Here is a 14,759-nt window from a genome sequence, read left to right as displayed (position 1 = left end):
CAAAGCAGAATAAGGATCCCCAACACATTCCTCTTTTCAACAAGGCATGAGTATAGAGACTTGATATTAACATCACATGTCTTTCCTTGCTGTCACATTGCCAAAGGGTTAAAAATTACCTATATTGAGATACTTGAGCAATTTCCAGTTGGATTTTCTGTTCCAATCTGATAGAAGGTACAAAGCAGTTTAGACGGTAGGACTAATCACTGGTAGAGAAAACAAGTGTAATAAAACTCTAAGCTGGGTATGATGACATACATTTGTAATTTTGGCACTTGGGAGTTGAGGCAGCAGACCACAAGTTTGAGGCCAGCCTGAGGTACATAGTGAGATTCTGACTCAAAAATGAAAGAGTACTGCTTCTTTTAGTTACTACATGAATTTCCTAAGCGTCCCATCATCACAACATTTTGGTTAGCAATTTTGAGACACACAAGAAAACGTATCTAAGTAATATGTTTAATGAAGTGAGTTCCTTCCATATAAAATAATGCAAAAATAAGCATCGTTTTCATATAGGGAGACAGTATTTAAAGTATAATTGCTGTTAAACCTTTCCTTTCTGTTTATGCTTCTGGCTGAAAACCAAGGAAGAGACCTGAGCATAAAGTCGCTGAAAAATTCTTCATGTGGTTTTATGTGAACATCTGCAAAGTGGAAGGTCTTTTTCTTTAAAGTCCAAAGACGAAAATCAAAACCGATCTGTTGATCTGCTAGCCACAGCTCGAATGTTGCCATAAACCTTTGATGGAGGATTTCCTGTTTTAAGCAAAAAAGAAAAGCAGCCTGTACATATAAATACACTCAAACACATAGAAACTACATAGAACGGGATCTATTAAAAACAGGGACTTTTTTTTTTGACAGGGTCTCCCACAGTCCCAGCCCACCTGGAACTCCCTATGTAGACTAAGCTGGTCTCGATCTCACAGAGATCCTCCTGACTGCCTCCTGAGTGCTGGGATTAAAGGCGTGTGAAATTAGGTCCTTCTAAAAGCACTAAAAGACCCATACATCATACCCAAAAGTTCTCAATGACACCAAGTTGTACAAGTATTTCAAAAAAGCCAAGCAGCCAGACCTGAACACTGGTAGAGCATCTCAAGTTTTTCTGAGCAAGTTGATATGACTCTATAACTGAGATTAAATGGATAATTAAACTGTATTCAGCAGCCCTCTTTCTGCTGATCCTGAAATGTAATGTTATCAGCTATTTTGAAGAGCATGCAATAGAGATTTAAATGATGCTACTCAATAAACTCTCTTCACTAGCAAATAAACTCAATCTAAGTTTTTTATCTAGGCCCACACCTGCCAACTCCCACTGTAAACTGCTTTGCAAATGTGGTTTAAATTCCAGCACTCCCTAATCTTTCCAGAGAAAACACCAAAGAAATAAATGGCTATTACCTAAGATGAGGTTGCAAATGGCAGTTCTTGCCATCTTGATGTTCTGAAATGAGCCAAGAATGTGAACTTTCCTGAAAAAGGCAAAGCGAGACAGGTTAGTCACAAAAAGCAGTTTCCTTATGCAAATCTGGTAATCTAAAAACACAGGGAAATTGTAATAGATCAAGATTCTAAACTGGAGGCAGGGATAATGGCTGCATGGCTTTCTAAGTGCCCTAAGGTCACTTCCGAAAGTGACTTTCATGGTGTACATGTGCACATACACACCCCATAAAAATTATTAGAAAAGACAAGAATAAATTAAGAATTTTTCTTTTAGTTGGCAGGGTCTTGCAATGTAGCCCAGGCTGTGTTAAACATGCAGTGATCCTCCTATCTTTGCTTCCTGAGTGCTGAGGTTATAGGCATGTGCTACTACTGCCAGATTCCTGGTTAAAGGCAGGGTAAGATGGCTCAGTGAGCAAAGGCACTTGCTGCCAAACCTAATGACCTAAGCTCAATTCCTAGGACTTCCATTGTATGAGATAACCAAGCCCCACAGGGGCTGTGGCACACAACTCACCCACCCTGACATAAATGAAAATGAGAAAAAAAAAAAAAAAAAGATTACTGGTCAATAGTTGGTACTATCCAGCAAACATTTTTATTTGTGCTCTCACGTCACCATCAAAAGAGCCTTATCAAGTAGGTATTAGTCCCACTGTACAGGAAGGAAGAAATCAAGAGACTTCGGACTAGGGATGTAGCCTGGGTAGACATACTTGCTGAGTATGTGTGGGGCCCTGGGTTCCATCCTGGGGATAAGGATGGAAGGATGAAGCCATAACAATGGATGCAGAGATCAAGGAAGCTGTCTAAGGCCAATATAGCTGCTCACTGAATACTCAGACTAACAAACACCGATTATAACATTTTTCAACTTAAATGGCAAAGTTTTCCATGAAAACCTAGGATTTTAGAAGATTCCATATCTATATCTATATATCTATATATCTCCATCCATCCAGGCATGGTGGCACACTCCTTTAGATCCAGCACTTGGGCAGCAGAGGCAGGCAGATCTCTGAGTTCAAGGCCAGCTTGGCCTACATAGTGAGTTCCAGGCCTGCAGGGGCTACAGGGAGACCCTGTCTCTAAAGGACCAAAAAAAAAAATCACAGAGAGAGAGAGAGAGAATATGAGTTTTTATGGGGGTTGGAAGAAGAATCAAACAAAAAGCCAAAAAGCCCAGTCCCAGAGGTAGGTGTCGGATACTGTTCTTCAAGTTATTGGTCTGAGGGGGTTCCCCCACAGGCCCCAAAAACAGTGTAGGATATTGCCACTGCTCTTGGTTACCTCCCAGAACTTGACAGTAAGACTCTACTGCTATGCTAGACACCACACACTTTGGTCAAATACACATGAAGAAATCAAGCTGGTACTGACCTAGGAACTTCCTACTGGCTAGCTTTCCTAGTGCCAGAACATACTGAAACAGGCTGCTGAAGGAAAAGTGATCAACAGTCTTACCTAGCTGTGAACCTTGCTAGTTACGGTAATGATCAACAGGCTCACTGGTGCAGGAGTGGTAGGAATGTTATGGGAGTAAGCAACTGCTTCCTGACTGGTTTTAAGGACCACTCTACAGGACAGAACTCATTCCTAGTACTGCAAATCTGGCTAAGAACCTATGGCTGGGGAGGTCACAAGACTTAGTAGTTTATTATTCTGCTAAATGAACATAGCACCAAATTGCCTTCAAAATACTTATCTGGATACCAGAGATTTAGTGGCACTTCTCATTCTCATCAGAGAAGCTTCTTACTGCAGTGGATGGCAATTAATCCAGAAACTCAGGGTTGGTCAGCATGCAAAGAATGAGAATTATCAAGTGATGATTCCTAAATGGGGCATCTACATCACATCCACATGGCTCAGGGAACGATGAAGAGAGGTTGGAAAGATAAGCGCCAGAGGCTGGGAAGGACTGCTGCAAAGCAGTGTCTTCCGGATAGGACATGGCTGCTGTACTCATGAATTCACACTGGCTGTGTTGCTTGTGTAAGACGTGCACAAGATCAAGCCAACCAAAATTCCAGCATAGGTTGTTAGTCAAGGAAATTTCAGTAATGGTAGCTTTCTTCTCAGCAATGAAAGAAATACTTAGAATCACTACTAAAAATTATGTAAAGGGAAGATTGAATAGAATCTCAAGGGAATCCATTGAGTCATTAGGGGGAGTGCAAGGAAAAGGTGTTTGAAGCGGCACTGAAAGGTCCTTTCAAGTGTATAATCTGTACTCTGTGTAGGAGAGCACACCTTTCACAAAAGGAAGGTGAATATTGCATACTGAGTGAAAAGCTGTTAAACAGTCATACGTCAATTAAAAAAAACAGATGATGTGGGCTTAAGATGAGACAAGGACTCAAGAGGCTAGAATATTGGAGGTAATCATCTCACAGATGTGGAAATTATTAGGAACTACGAGGGGAGTGCCCAGAGTCAGCAAGCCAGGAGCTAACAAACATCTTCAAGGATGTTCTTTGATGACAACTGAAGATTATAGCAAGATGGAGTAGTAAGAGATACAGTCAGAAGAGAGTGGATTTTAAGATGCAAAATATTTTTTTAAATGAAGAGAGCTAGATTTAAAGTTGAAGATTTTAGGGTGAGGAATGATCTGGAGTTGGTGGCATGGGGCGCCAAGAAGGGACCTTTCTGCAGTTCCAGAAGTTCATGTAGATAAAAACTGGTTACCATTTGAGAAGTGGGTTTTAGCAAGAATATTGGCTGGTGACCCAAGTCCCAGGACCCAAGTCTCAAGACCCTTGATCCCACAAGGTGGCAGGAGAGAACTGACTCTGCTGACCCACATACACATAAGTGTATTTAAAGCAAGAAGATAAAGGGGATGTGAACAGAAATTGAAAATGTGGTGGACTTAGCTCCTAACAGTTGTACAGAACATAATGAAAATGTTTTGGAAGATGAACTCAAAAAGGCCAGTCCTACTTAAGTCATTCAGAAGCCCCTGATAATCCTCAGAATACTTAAGTTCAGATAATTAAAATGTTTTTTTCTTATGCCAAGAATTTCATGCATGTATATACATATCCATCCCTCTCCCTTTAACTCCTCCCAGACCCCTCCACATTTCTCTCCCAAATTCATGTCTTTTTTTTTTTAATTTGTTTTATTTTATGCAGATGAGAGTTTTGCCTGCATGTAAGTAAGTACATCATGTGCACGCACTGCCCATGAGGCCAGCAAAAGGGGTTGGGTCCTCTGGAATTGGAGTTACTGATGGTTGTTAGCTGCCATATGGTACTGGCAACTGAACCCACGTTCTCCGCAAGAGCAGCCAGTGCTCTTAACCACTGACCCATCTCTCCAACCCCCCACATCCTTTTTTTTGTCCCCTGTAGCCCCAGCTGTCCTGGAACTCACTATGTAGACCAGGCCAGACTTGAACTCACAGAGATCTGCCTGCCTCTGCCTCCCAAGCGCTGCAATTAAAGGTGTGCATCACCACGCCTGGCCAATCATATCCTCTTTTTAGAATCCACTGACTCCAGTCAGTACTGTCCATATGCACATGGACGTAAGACCATCCACTGGAGCACAGGTAGTCTACCAGGGGTCACTTTTCCTAAACAAAACTTACTCTTCCTACCCCATCTGCCTTCAACTACCACAGCTCCTCAGCTAGAGGCGCAGGGCTTCATAAACGATCCGTTTAACACTAGTGAAAATTCATCTAGAATCATATACCCACAAATACCCAGTGGCAAGAATAGGCATAAAATACAACTATCGAACACTGGCAAAGTTCAATGGTTGAACACTTGACCAGCCATCCCCAGGAGCAGGAAAAAAACATGCCTGGCAAATATAACTGTTATGACTTTTTTGAAACAAACAAAATCAAATATAAATCATAACAATTTTCTCAAGATCAGATACTTACACATCTGCCAAAACAATCCGTGTCCGTGTCACATTCTCTATAGTAAACTTGGTTTTTCCTCCTTTGCCAGCGATTCTTCCTATTGCTCTTGACAGGTGATCTCCCTTTAGGGGCTTAACTAAAGAAAAGCAAGACCTCGGTGGCAAGCTACCCGAGCCCACTATCTCCCTTCATACAAAGTTTAACTGAATTTCCCTACTGAATGAAACTAAAAACACATATCCTTTAAAGTGCTAATAACACAGCTCAATTGATGCTATCAGAAAATCAAGAAACCTCACATAATACAAAGTCAGAAACACAAAAGAGCACCACATGCTCACCATCTGTAATTTCAAAAGACTCTAGGAAGAGGTCATCCAGCCTGATAAGGGCAAGTGCATCCTAGAAAATGAGAGTAAACACTGTGAAAATCTTTTCACTTATGACACCTGACATAGAGCGACTCAGAAAGTGCTGAGCAACTGAAGTTCACAAATCCAACAGCTGTAAAACTCAAATGTTAGGGTTGGAGAGATGGCTCAGCAGTTAAGACCACTGGATGCCCTTGAGGAGGACGTGGGTTCGAATCCCAGCATCCACACAGCAGCTAACAACTGTTTGTAACTGCAGTTCCAGGGGATCCAACAGCCTCTTCTGTCCCCTGTGCCAAAAATAAACAGTGTGGACATTTCAATAGATTGGTCATTTTTCAAACATTTGAGTATTTAAAAAATATTTTTATGTGTATGAGTGTATTGTCTGCATGTATGTAAGTGCACCCATGTCGTGCAATGCTGGAGGACAGCCTAGAACTGCAGTTACAGACAGTTGTTAGCTGCCATGTAGGTGCTGGGATTCAAACCCAGTTCTTCTGTAAAAACAGCCAGTGTTCTTAACTCCTGAGCCATCTCTCCAGCTTTACATAGTGTATTTTGAAATCTTCACACTGTGTATTGTGAAATCTCAGTAAAACACCATGGTGTTTCTAAGCCACATAGCAATTATGCCTTAATAAGAAAAAGCCTGACTCTTTAGCATCAATTTTAAGGCCAAGAGTAGACATGAACTGCTGAGAGCCTGTTCCTTCAGATTTCTTAGAACTGTGCTCTCAAGCAAGGGCTTTGTTCATTCTTTAATTGAAACAATATCTCCAGCATGAAATGGGGAAGTAGAAGTCAGGACCCACTTATTATATCAGAGAATCTTGCGCCCTTTGATCTCTAGATCTACCACACATAATTACAAACAGACATTTCTCAATTTTTCTCAGTTTATAATGAGAAAATCACATGCACTTTGATTTGTAAAATATGCATGCATACACACATACACTATCTCGGGTAGAGGGCAAGGAAGGGTTCTGAGGGATTAAGGTCATATGCCCAGGTCACAAGAGGAGCACATGGCTCTATGAGCTTGTTTACATTACAACCAGTAACTTTACGGTTGTAAGGTTAGGTAAAAGTCTAGATTACATCCATATTGTAAAAGTCATTCCTACAAATCACTCACCTCCACCTGAAATCCAAGAACAAATGCCTTTACAAAATCAGCTGCTTTTGTCAGAGCACTGACATCCTTAGTGTCTTTACAAGTCTGAAAAAAAAAAAAGGGTAGTAAATATAGAGAAAATGAAAAAAAAAGTATTTTAACCAAGTACTAAAAATTATCTTTCCATGATAATTTCTTTCACTGCCAATCCCCCTTTCCCAATATCATCTGTAAGACCACCCTTTTAGGTGAGATAAGCACTATCTTTAATTTGTAGAACAGAACCTTCCAAGCTCCTAAACTGGGCTATTCTATCCAAATCTTCTCATGTGACTAAACGTACTATCTGATCACTCTAAGGTAGCAGCGACACCTCTCTAGCATCGTCCAGTGGCACACACTCACTCCATCCCTCTCTCATGTCTAGGCTGGTGGTTCTTTCTCCTTCATCAACATAGTCTTCTTGGCCTAATGTTCTATCTGAAATGAACATTAACATGTTATTTCCCAAATCAACAACTCTAATCCTAACTACTTGCATGCCTGATACTGATGGGAAAATCAAGACTAGCCTAAGTAGGAATCCTGCAAGTAATTACTTGGTAAGTACAGAAATAACTGTTATTCATAAATGCTCACAACTGTGAATAATATGCTTTACATCTTGACAATCTTGAATGTCAGGTAATTTAAACACTTTTATACATGAGGAAACTAAAGTTCTAAAAACTGAATAGATGAAGATCCAAACACAGGTCTAATTTCAAAACTATTCCTTCTAGTCTCCCATGCAAATTTACAATTCATTTGGAGATTGTACACTTGACAAATTTAAAACCATGAACTACTGTTTAGCAGGATAGTGTCTTTAGATTTTTATATTTAAAAACAGACCCTAGGGGCTGGAGAGATGGGTCAGAGGTTAAGAGCATAGACTGCTCTTGCAGAGGACCAGGGTTCGATTCCCAGCACCCACATGGTGGCTATGACCCATCCTTAACTCCAGTTCCTGGGGAATCTGAAGCCCTCTTTTGACCTCCACAGCATTGCACAACACGAGTGCACTCACATACATGCAGGCAATACACTCATACACATAAAATAATAAATAAAAAATTAAAAAAAATAAAACAAAACAAAAAAACAGACCCTAGTTCCTATCCTGTATGTGATTTTTGGCAAGTTTCATAAATATTCTAAGAGTTAAGTTTTCTCAACTATAAAATAAAGATGGCACAGTAGAAGATCCTGAGTATTCCCTACTAGCATCAAGATTCAATTGTTAGCCTGATGACTGTGGTCAAGGCACAAGTTTCCCCTCTTTCTTCATATCTATAGGGGATATCTCCATCACAGGGTTACCCTGAAGTTCAAATGATATAGTACTCATCAAATTATCACTACACTAAAAATACAAATTGAAGATTCTGCAATAAATAACACAGCTAAGCACAAAATAAGCTGATAAACATAAAGGAGAAAGAGCTTGAGCTAGACCTTGGAAGTTGACTGGAACTGCAGTCAAAGAGAGTGGAAAAGACCATCAGAGCAAAGTCACCAGTGTATGAACATAAAAAAATGGCGAGGAAGAACTTCTGACTGGGTCTCCCTCCTACTTAGAAAGCACTCAGTCAAACACTTAGTTTTTATCCCTTACAAATGCTGAGCATGCCAGAATATCAACAGAAGCCCTGTGATCTGGGAAAAGTAATCTGGCATTGCACAAAAAAGTGGCAGCACAGAGCCTCTCTCCTGTCATTCTGTACTTCAAACGTTACTATTTAAAGTACTACTGCATCTTTGTTCCATTATTATTATTGTCCATTAACCCACTAAGTTTAACCCTGACAGTTGACTGTATGAAAATCCACAGAAAGGAAAACAGTATTAATTGATTCCAGTACAAAATTAGCAACCAGAAAAGAAATCCAAAATGAATTTAGTTTAAATGTCTAAATCCTGCTGGGTGTGGTGTGTTGTGGCGCACGCCTTTAATCCCAGCACTTCAGAGGCAGAAGCAGGAAGATCTCTGTGAGATGGAAGTCAGTCTGGTCTACACTGCGGCTACAGGAAGACCTTGTCTCAAAAAACCCAACCCATCCCCCAACTCCCCCCAAAAGTCTAAGTCCTGGACTGACACCTTGGAATGAAAAATACACATATATGTATAGAGATACATAATTTTCTCAAAAACAGATTTCATGCAAAAGAACATTAATATACATAACACATGTACTGCACAGTTAATGTACATCCATGCACTATTCTCCACCTTTCATCAGTTCAACATAGAACATTATAAAAGACACGCACAGGATAAGGATTATTTTGCTGTGATCACAGAACCAATTTAGGAATTCAGCTAGTATTTTTTCTTGAATGCAGTTTTGAAGATTTAAATTTATCAAAACAGCTTGGTAAGTTCAAACCCACTATACTAAAAAACAGAAGCCATTTAACAGAATAAGCTCTAATTAAGTTAAAATGTATGCATTTATTTTCATTTTTTTAAAAAATTTATTTTATGCGCATGCGTGTATGGCCTGCATGCAGGTAAGTGCACCCGTGTTGTGCAAAGCCCGCGGAGGCCAGAAGAGGCTGTTGGATCCCCTCGGACCGCAGTTACCGGCAGTTGTTAGCTGCCATGTGGGTGCTGGGATTCTAACCCGGGTCTTCTGCAAGTACAACCAGTGTTCTTAACCACTCAGTCATCTCTCCAGCCCCTATTTTCATTTTTGAAGGAGAAAGATTGGTCCATCTGGAAATGGCTGAGAGGCTCTCCTCACCTTGATTTCCACATTCCTTGATTTCAAGTTAAAGCGTATCTGAAGTCCCAAGTGTTCTACAATAGGAGTAAATATCTTCATCCAGTTTTCTTTTAGCGGCGTGTATCTATTAGCTGGGACTGGAATTTTCCTTGTTTCTTCTGTCCCACTCTGCAATAAAACACACAGGGGAACTCAGGCGACGTCTGGAGCTCAAGAATGAGAACTGACCCCCAATGAGCTTCAGGAGGATTCCTTGACAGAGGATCTCTCGGCAGAGAAGCCAGAGGCGCGCTGGGGCTGAGGGCCTTCCGAGCCCGGCACGGCCCGACCCGTATCAGCGGCAGGTGCCTCGTTACCAGCGGCCTGCCTGGCCCGGTCCGGCCTGCACCAGCGGCCGGTGCACCCACAACTGCCTTCCCGACCCGGCTCGTACCAGCAGCCTGTCCCCCGAGAGCGGAGGGAAGGCCGGCCTCTTCGCCGGCCTGGCTGCCTCCACGTCCATGCGGCCGGTGTCTGCGTCCTGCCCCGCAGCGTCTGGCTGCTCCGCCGGTCGCTTCTTCGCCCGCCGGCCCCCTCTGCGCGTCAGCGGGGTGAAACCGTCAACCGCAGCGGCGCTCTCCGTCTCCATTTCTGCCACGGCCTAAAGCGAACCGCGAGTCCTACCCAACATGTGCGAGCGCGTATCGCGCGTGCGCCAGCCTCCGCCAATCACCCGGAGGGCCCGCCCTCTTCTGAGGGCCCCGACTGGGGCCTGAGGCGGGATTGGTCGGACTGTCCTACTAGATGCCTCCTTCCTAGCTTCGCGCTGCGGCCGCACACCGGTGTCCCGGCCGTCCCCGCCTCTTAGTGTCTGTGTGAGAACGTCTTGGTGAAAGCCGGTGATGCCGCTCGAACCGTCTATGGAGAAACGGCTGGCGAGAGCCATGGAGCGCATCCGGCATCGTCGCAGGGAACTACTTCCTGGTCGAGCGCGGCGGGTGGAGCGAGGCCCGGAAAGACTGTTTGCAGTCCGGTTTCCAGGCGAGGGATTTGTTGGCGTCCGCACCATGTCGGCTTTCGAGAAGCCGCAGATCATCGCACACATTCAGAAGGGCCTCAACTACACGGTGTTCGACTGCAAATGGGTGCCTTGCAGCGCCAAGTTCGTGACGATGGGCAACTTCGCCCGGGGAACCGGCGTCATCCAGCTGTACGAGATCCAGCGCGGGGACCTGAAGCTGCTGCGGGAGGTGGGTGCACGCTGCGGTCTGTGTTTGGCACGTGCCTAGCATGTGTCTGCTCCGGGCCCTGCATTCCTCAGTGCCGCAGACTTCGACCAGCGGGACTGAAGAGTGCGAAGTGAGAAATGCTTCGGATTTAAAACTTGTGCGTCCCAGATTCTCACCTGAGGATAGTACCCAGGTGCGGGACCCCCCCTTTTCTTCCTGCCGCCCCCAACCCCCCCACAGAGTCCAGAGCGAGGTTTCTGGGAAGTGACGCTAAGATTGCCAGTCTGTATTCAGTTGATAGACCCAAACCTGTGAAAGGAAATGTCAGCGATTTCTTGCAGTTTTTTTTCTGTTGAGGGAAGATAATCAGTTAAATAGTCAATCACACTAGAATGCATAAATGTAAATCGAGAACAGTTTTCTAGTACACAGATCCTTGAGAGTAAAAACAGATGTAGAAGCTAACCAGGCCAAACCAAGGATAGAGTAAGCTGTTTCCAGAAGAACTAGCATGTAGAAGTTCAGTGACGGTGGTGGGAGATAGTTTATTAGTTTAAAAGGAAAACAAAGTAAAACAACAAAACAAAACCCAGGTGTGCTGGCGCATGTCTTTAATCACAGTATATTGGGGAGGCAGAGGCATAGGGATCCTTGTTCGAAGCTGGCTAGGGCTCACAGAAAAAGTGAGATCTTTTCTTAAAAAAAAATCTGAAAAGGCGCACAAGTGGAGTAAGGAGGGAAGGTTACAAGATCTGTAAGGCATTTAAACGATTTATGCCTTTTCAAAAAAAAAAAAGGAAAACCAGACATCACTGGACTTTTAAGAGGATGTTGCAAGACCAGATTTGCAAGGTTTGTAAAGACCGCCAAGGAACCATATACATAATAGTGTTAATAAATACCATTTACTTTTTTTCTTTTTTCTTTTTTTTTTTGAGATAGGTCCTGCTGTGCTGTCCAGCAGGACTGATCCTCATGACTCATGTTCCCAGAGGGTTGAGATTACAGGCTTGTGCCACAGTGCTAATAACTAACAGTTGTATAGGTGGTTACAATTTTTAAATATTTTAATTTGGGTTGGCCAATACAAGGGATCAGTCATGATGAGGTGTTCAGAGTTGTTAATCGGTAAGTTCAAGGATGGTTAAGAACCCCAGGCATCAGCAGCTATTTGAGAATTGACTTGAGGGAGGTCAGGGCGTAGGTAAAGGATGCTCCCATGAGGAAGTAATGAACAGCATCCCACGGTGGAATTCCTCAGAGCCCATTTTCTTGTTTAGTTTGTACTGTAGCTAGGCACTCTACTTGGAGTTTCTAGACCTGGCTTGTTCTTTTCTGCCTTTCTGATGTTCTTCATCACTTATCTCCCAGTCACCTGCTGCTGTTCCACTGGCTAATTCAGATTATCTGATGTATGAAACCCTTCCTGATCTCTACAGAAAGTAACCTTTCTTTACACTGTACCCCTGTAGTGCTTTGCATCTGCTCCATACATAAGCATTTTGTGCCATTTATCTCTAGACTGTAAGCTGATGAGTAAGGACAGTCCTTTCAGTGTGATTTCTTCGGATCATCCACTCTATTTTCTAAAAGAATAGTGAATGAATTTGGAATCTTAAAATATTGGTTTAAGGACCATTAGTCAACTTGTGGGGTAGGGGATAAGAACATGGGAAACATTAAAATAACAGAAACGTAAGTGAAGTATTAGGAAGAACTAGCAGTTGACACTCAACCATACAGCATCTATAGACTTGTGACTGTTTTCCCAAGAATTATGATTTGTATACATTTTAGTAATACAGTTACTCCTCCAAGTGAAATAGTGCTCTTCTGATTTCTGAAGAATTCCAGCAAAATTTTAAATGTTATCCTTTTTAAATTTTTTTTTTTATGTATATGCGTGTATTGCCTGCATGTAGGTTAGTGCATCTGTGTCATGCAATACCTGCGGAGTTCAGAAGAGGCTGTCAGGTCCCCTGGGATTAGAGTTACAGGCAGTTGTTAGCTGCCATGTGGGTGCTGGAATTCGAACCCAGGTCTTCTGCAAGAACAACCAGTGTTCTTAACTGCTGAGCCATCTCTCCATCCCCTAAATGTTGGCTTTTTTAGTGAAAGTAATATGTGTTCTTAAGAAACATTTAGAAAGTACAGATAGGGAACAGAAAAGAACGCAGAATCAGAACCTGAGAAATAACTGCTTTTCTGTTTACACTGTGCTCCATTGACTCCTTTTATAGCTATGAATTACTAGAACTGTTGTCTAGAGGTTCTGTGCTAGAAAAGAACCAATGATTTTTGAAAGATACATTCCTTCTAAAAAGCCTACTCTAAGAAGCAAATAAATTAAGAACAAAATACTTTTCAGAACTTACTGTATTTTGTTGGGGTGGTGCAGGATAAAAAAAATGTAGGTTAAATACACATTTCACCATGAGTCAAAATCATCTGAATGTGTTTTGTTGATGTTGTGTGTGTGCATTTTTTTAATTATATTTTTTGAGAATTTCATACCCGAGGATCATCTCTGCATTATTTCCATCCATTGCAGTTCCCCTCCAGCTCCTTCCATGTCCCACCACACCCTCCCAATTTCTTGTCCTCTTTGATCACTGCTGTCACATATGCATATATACATACATTTACAAATATGCATACATACAAACATAAATAAATATATACATAAATAAGGCACAGAGTCCATTTAGCAGTACTCCTGTGTACCTATGTTTAGGGCTTCCCACTTGGGATTAGATAACCTCTCAGGAGCTTGTCCCTAGAGAAAACAGATTCTCCCTCCCTCAGCATCCATTGATTGCCCGTATGTAGCTCTTCATCTTGAGGTGGGACCCCCTCTCCCCATGACATTCCCTCCATCCACTTTGGCGTCAACTGGTTTTATCATGATGCAGACCTTGTGAGACTCCCACACCATGGAGATGTCATTGGTGCAGCTTCCCTATCAGGTCTAGAATGCATTTAACTAGCAGCAGCTGTCTCTCCGGCTCTTACTATTTCTATACCCTCTTTTGCAATGTTCTCTGAGCCTTAGAGCGTTACATTGTAGATATGTTAGGGCCGAACACCTCACAGTCTATATGAATGTTTATAAAACATTTGTGCTTTGCTCCCACCTCTAGAAGTTTGAAAATTTAATAACTGATTCTAATGAGTACCAAGGTTAAGAACCATTGGACCAAATAGATTATTTACTAAAACACTAGTAAATATATATATGTTTCAAAGTCTTTATACTCAAAATAACATGTAAAAGGAACAAATTAGCCTTGGTTGTTATTGCCCTTTATCTTATTACTAAATAGAATGGGTAGGAATGGACAGAGCCAACAAACTGATCAAGTCACATAAAGATTTCTGGCCAACTGCTCCTCACTTCATCAAGCCTGCCATGTGTGAGACTTCAACTTATAAAGTAACAACATTTTTCTGATATGCACAAAGGTACCATAAGGACAGAGATGGCTCTGAGAAGTGAAATCATGGTTGAGGATACTTATAAAAGTTGGTAATCTAATAAAGCTTTGCTTTTTTAGCTCCTGTGCTTCTGAATTTACTGCTTGTTAGCATTTGGTTGACTAAACCTTTTAATGTTAATTAAGTAGTGCCAGGATATGGAGGAGAAAATACTGACAAGCTGCCCTAGACCCACCCTCAGAACAAAAATAGTTCTCGTGGCAGTTGTTGATGGTGAGCCTCTTTAATCATGCTGACAGATCACATACCAAAAACCAGTAAAAAGCTAGGTCAAGTAAGCTATCCTTTTAGTATCTATTGATATATGCTAAATTTTGTTTTGAATAATTTTCTCCAAATTATTTGGATTTGGGTATTTCTTTTTTTTTTTTTTTTTTTTTTTTTTTTTGCAAGGGTTTCCCTTTTTTTCCCCGCGCTCCCTGGGATTTTCTTTTTTACAACGAGACACATTTATAT

General features: G+C 41.9%; 2 protein-coding genes across 4 annotated transcripts in view; one reads left to right on the top strand and one right to left on the bottom strand.

Annotated features, from left to right (window-relative positions):
* Nucleotides 1-446: 446 nt before the first annotated feature.
* Pno1 (partner of NOB1 homolog) lies at nucleotides 447-10,307 on the bottom strand. Its single transcript, XM_008833828.3, has 7 exons — nucleotides 10,034-10,307; nucleotides 9,619-9,768; nucleotides 6,854-6,937; nucleotides 5,683-5,743; nucleotides 5,360-5,477; nucleotides 1,414-1,484; nucleotides 447-762 (listed from the first exon to the last, which is right to left on the bottom strand). The coding sequence occupies exons 1-7, from the start codon at nucleotides 10,226-10,228 to the stop codon at nucleotides 695-697; spliced, it is 747 nt and encodes a 248-aa protein (XP_008832050.1). The 5' UTR covers nucleotides 10,229-10,307; the 3' UTR covers nucleotides 447-694.
* Nucleotides 10,308-10,564: 257 nt separating this feature from the next.
* The window catches only part of Wdr92 (WD repeat domain 92), a 48,622-nt gene continuing 44,427 nt past the window's right edge, over nucleotides 10,565-14,759 (top strand). The window contains exon 1 of one of the 3 annotated variants that reach the window (XR_003849667.1): nucleotides 10,565-10,829. Coding sequence is in view for 1 of the 3 variants with exons in the window: in XM_008833829.3 (XP_008832051.1) it covers nucleotides 10,647-10,829 (183 nt within the window). In the remaining 2 variants the exon portion in view is untranslated. The remainder of the gene's footprint in view (nucleotides 10,830-14,759) is intronic. The other 2 variants (XM_008833829.3, XM_029563930.1) reach the window with 2 other exon arrangements.

The sequence above is a fragment of the Nannospalax galili genome, unplaced genomic scaffold (genome assembly GCF_000622305.1).
Source record: "Nannospalax galili isolate Female #2095 unplaced genomic scaffold, S.galili_v1.0 scaffold576, whole genome shotgun sequence".
NCBI classification, from domain to species: domain Eukaryota; kingdom Metazoa; phylum Chordata; class Mammalia; order Rodentia; family Spalacidae; genus Nannospalax; species Nannospalax galili.
Note: the sequence above shows the minus strand (reverse complement) of the source record. Positions and strands in the feature narration are given on the sequence as shown.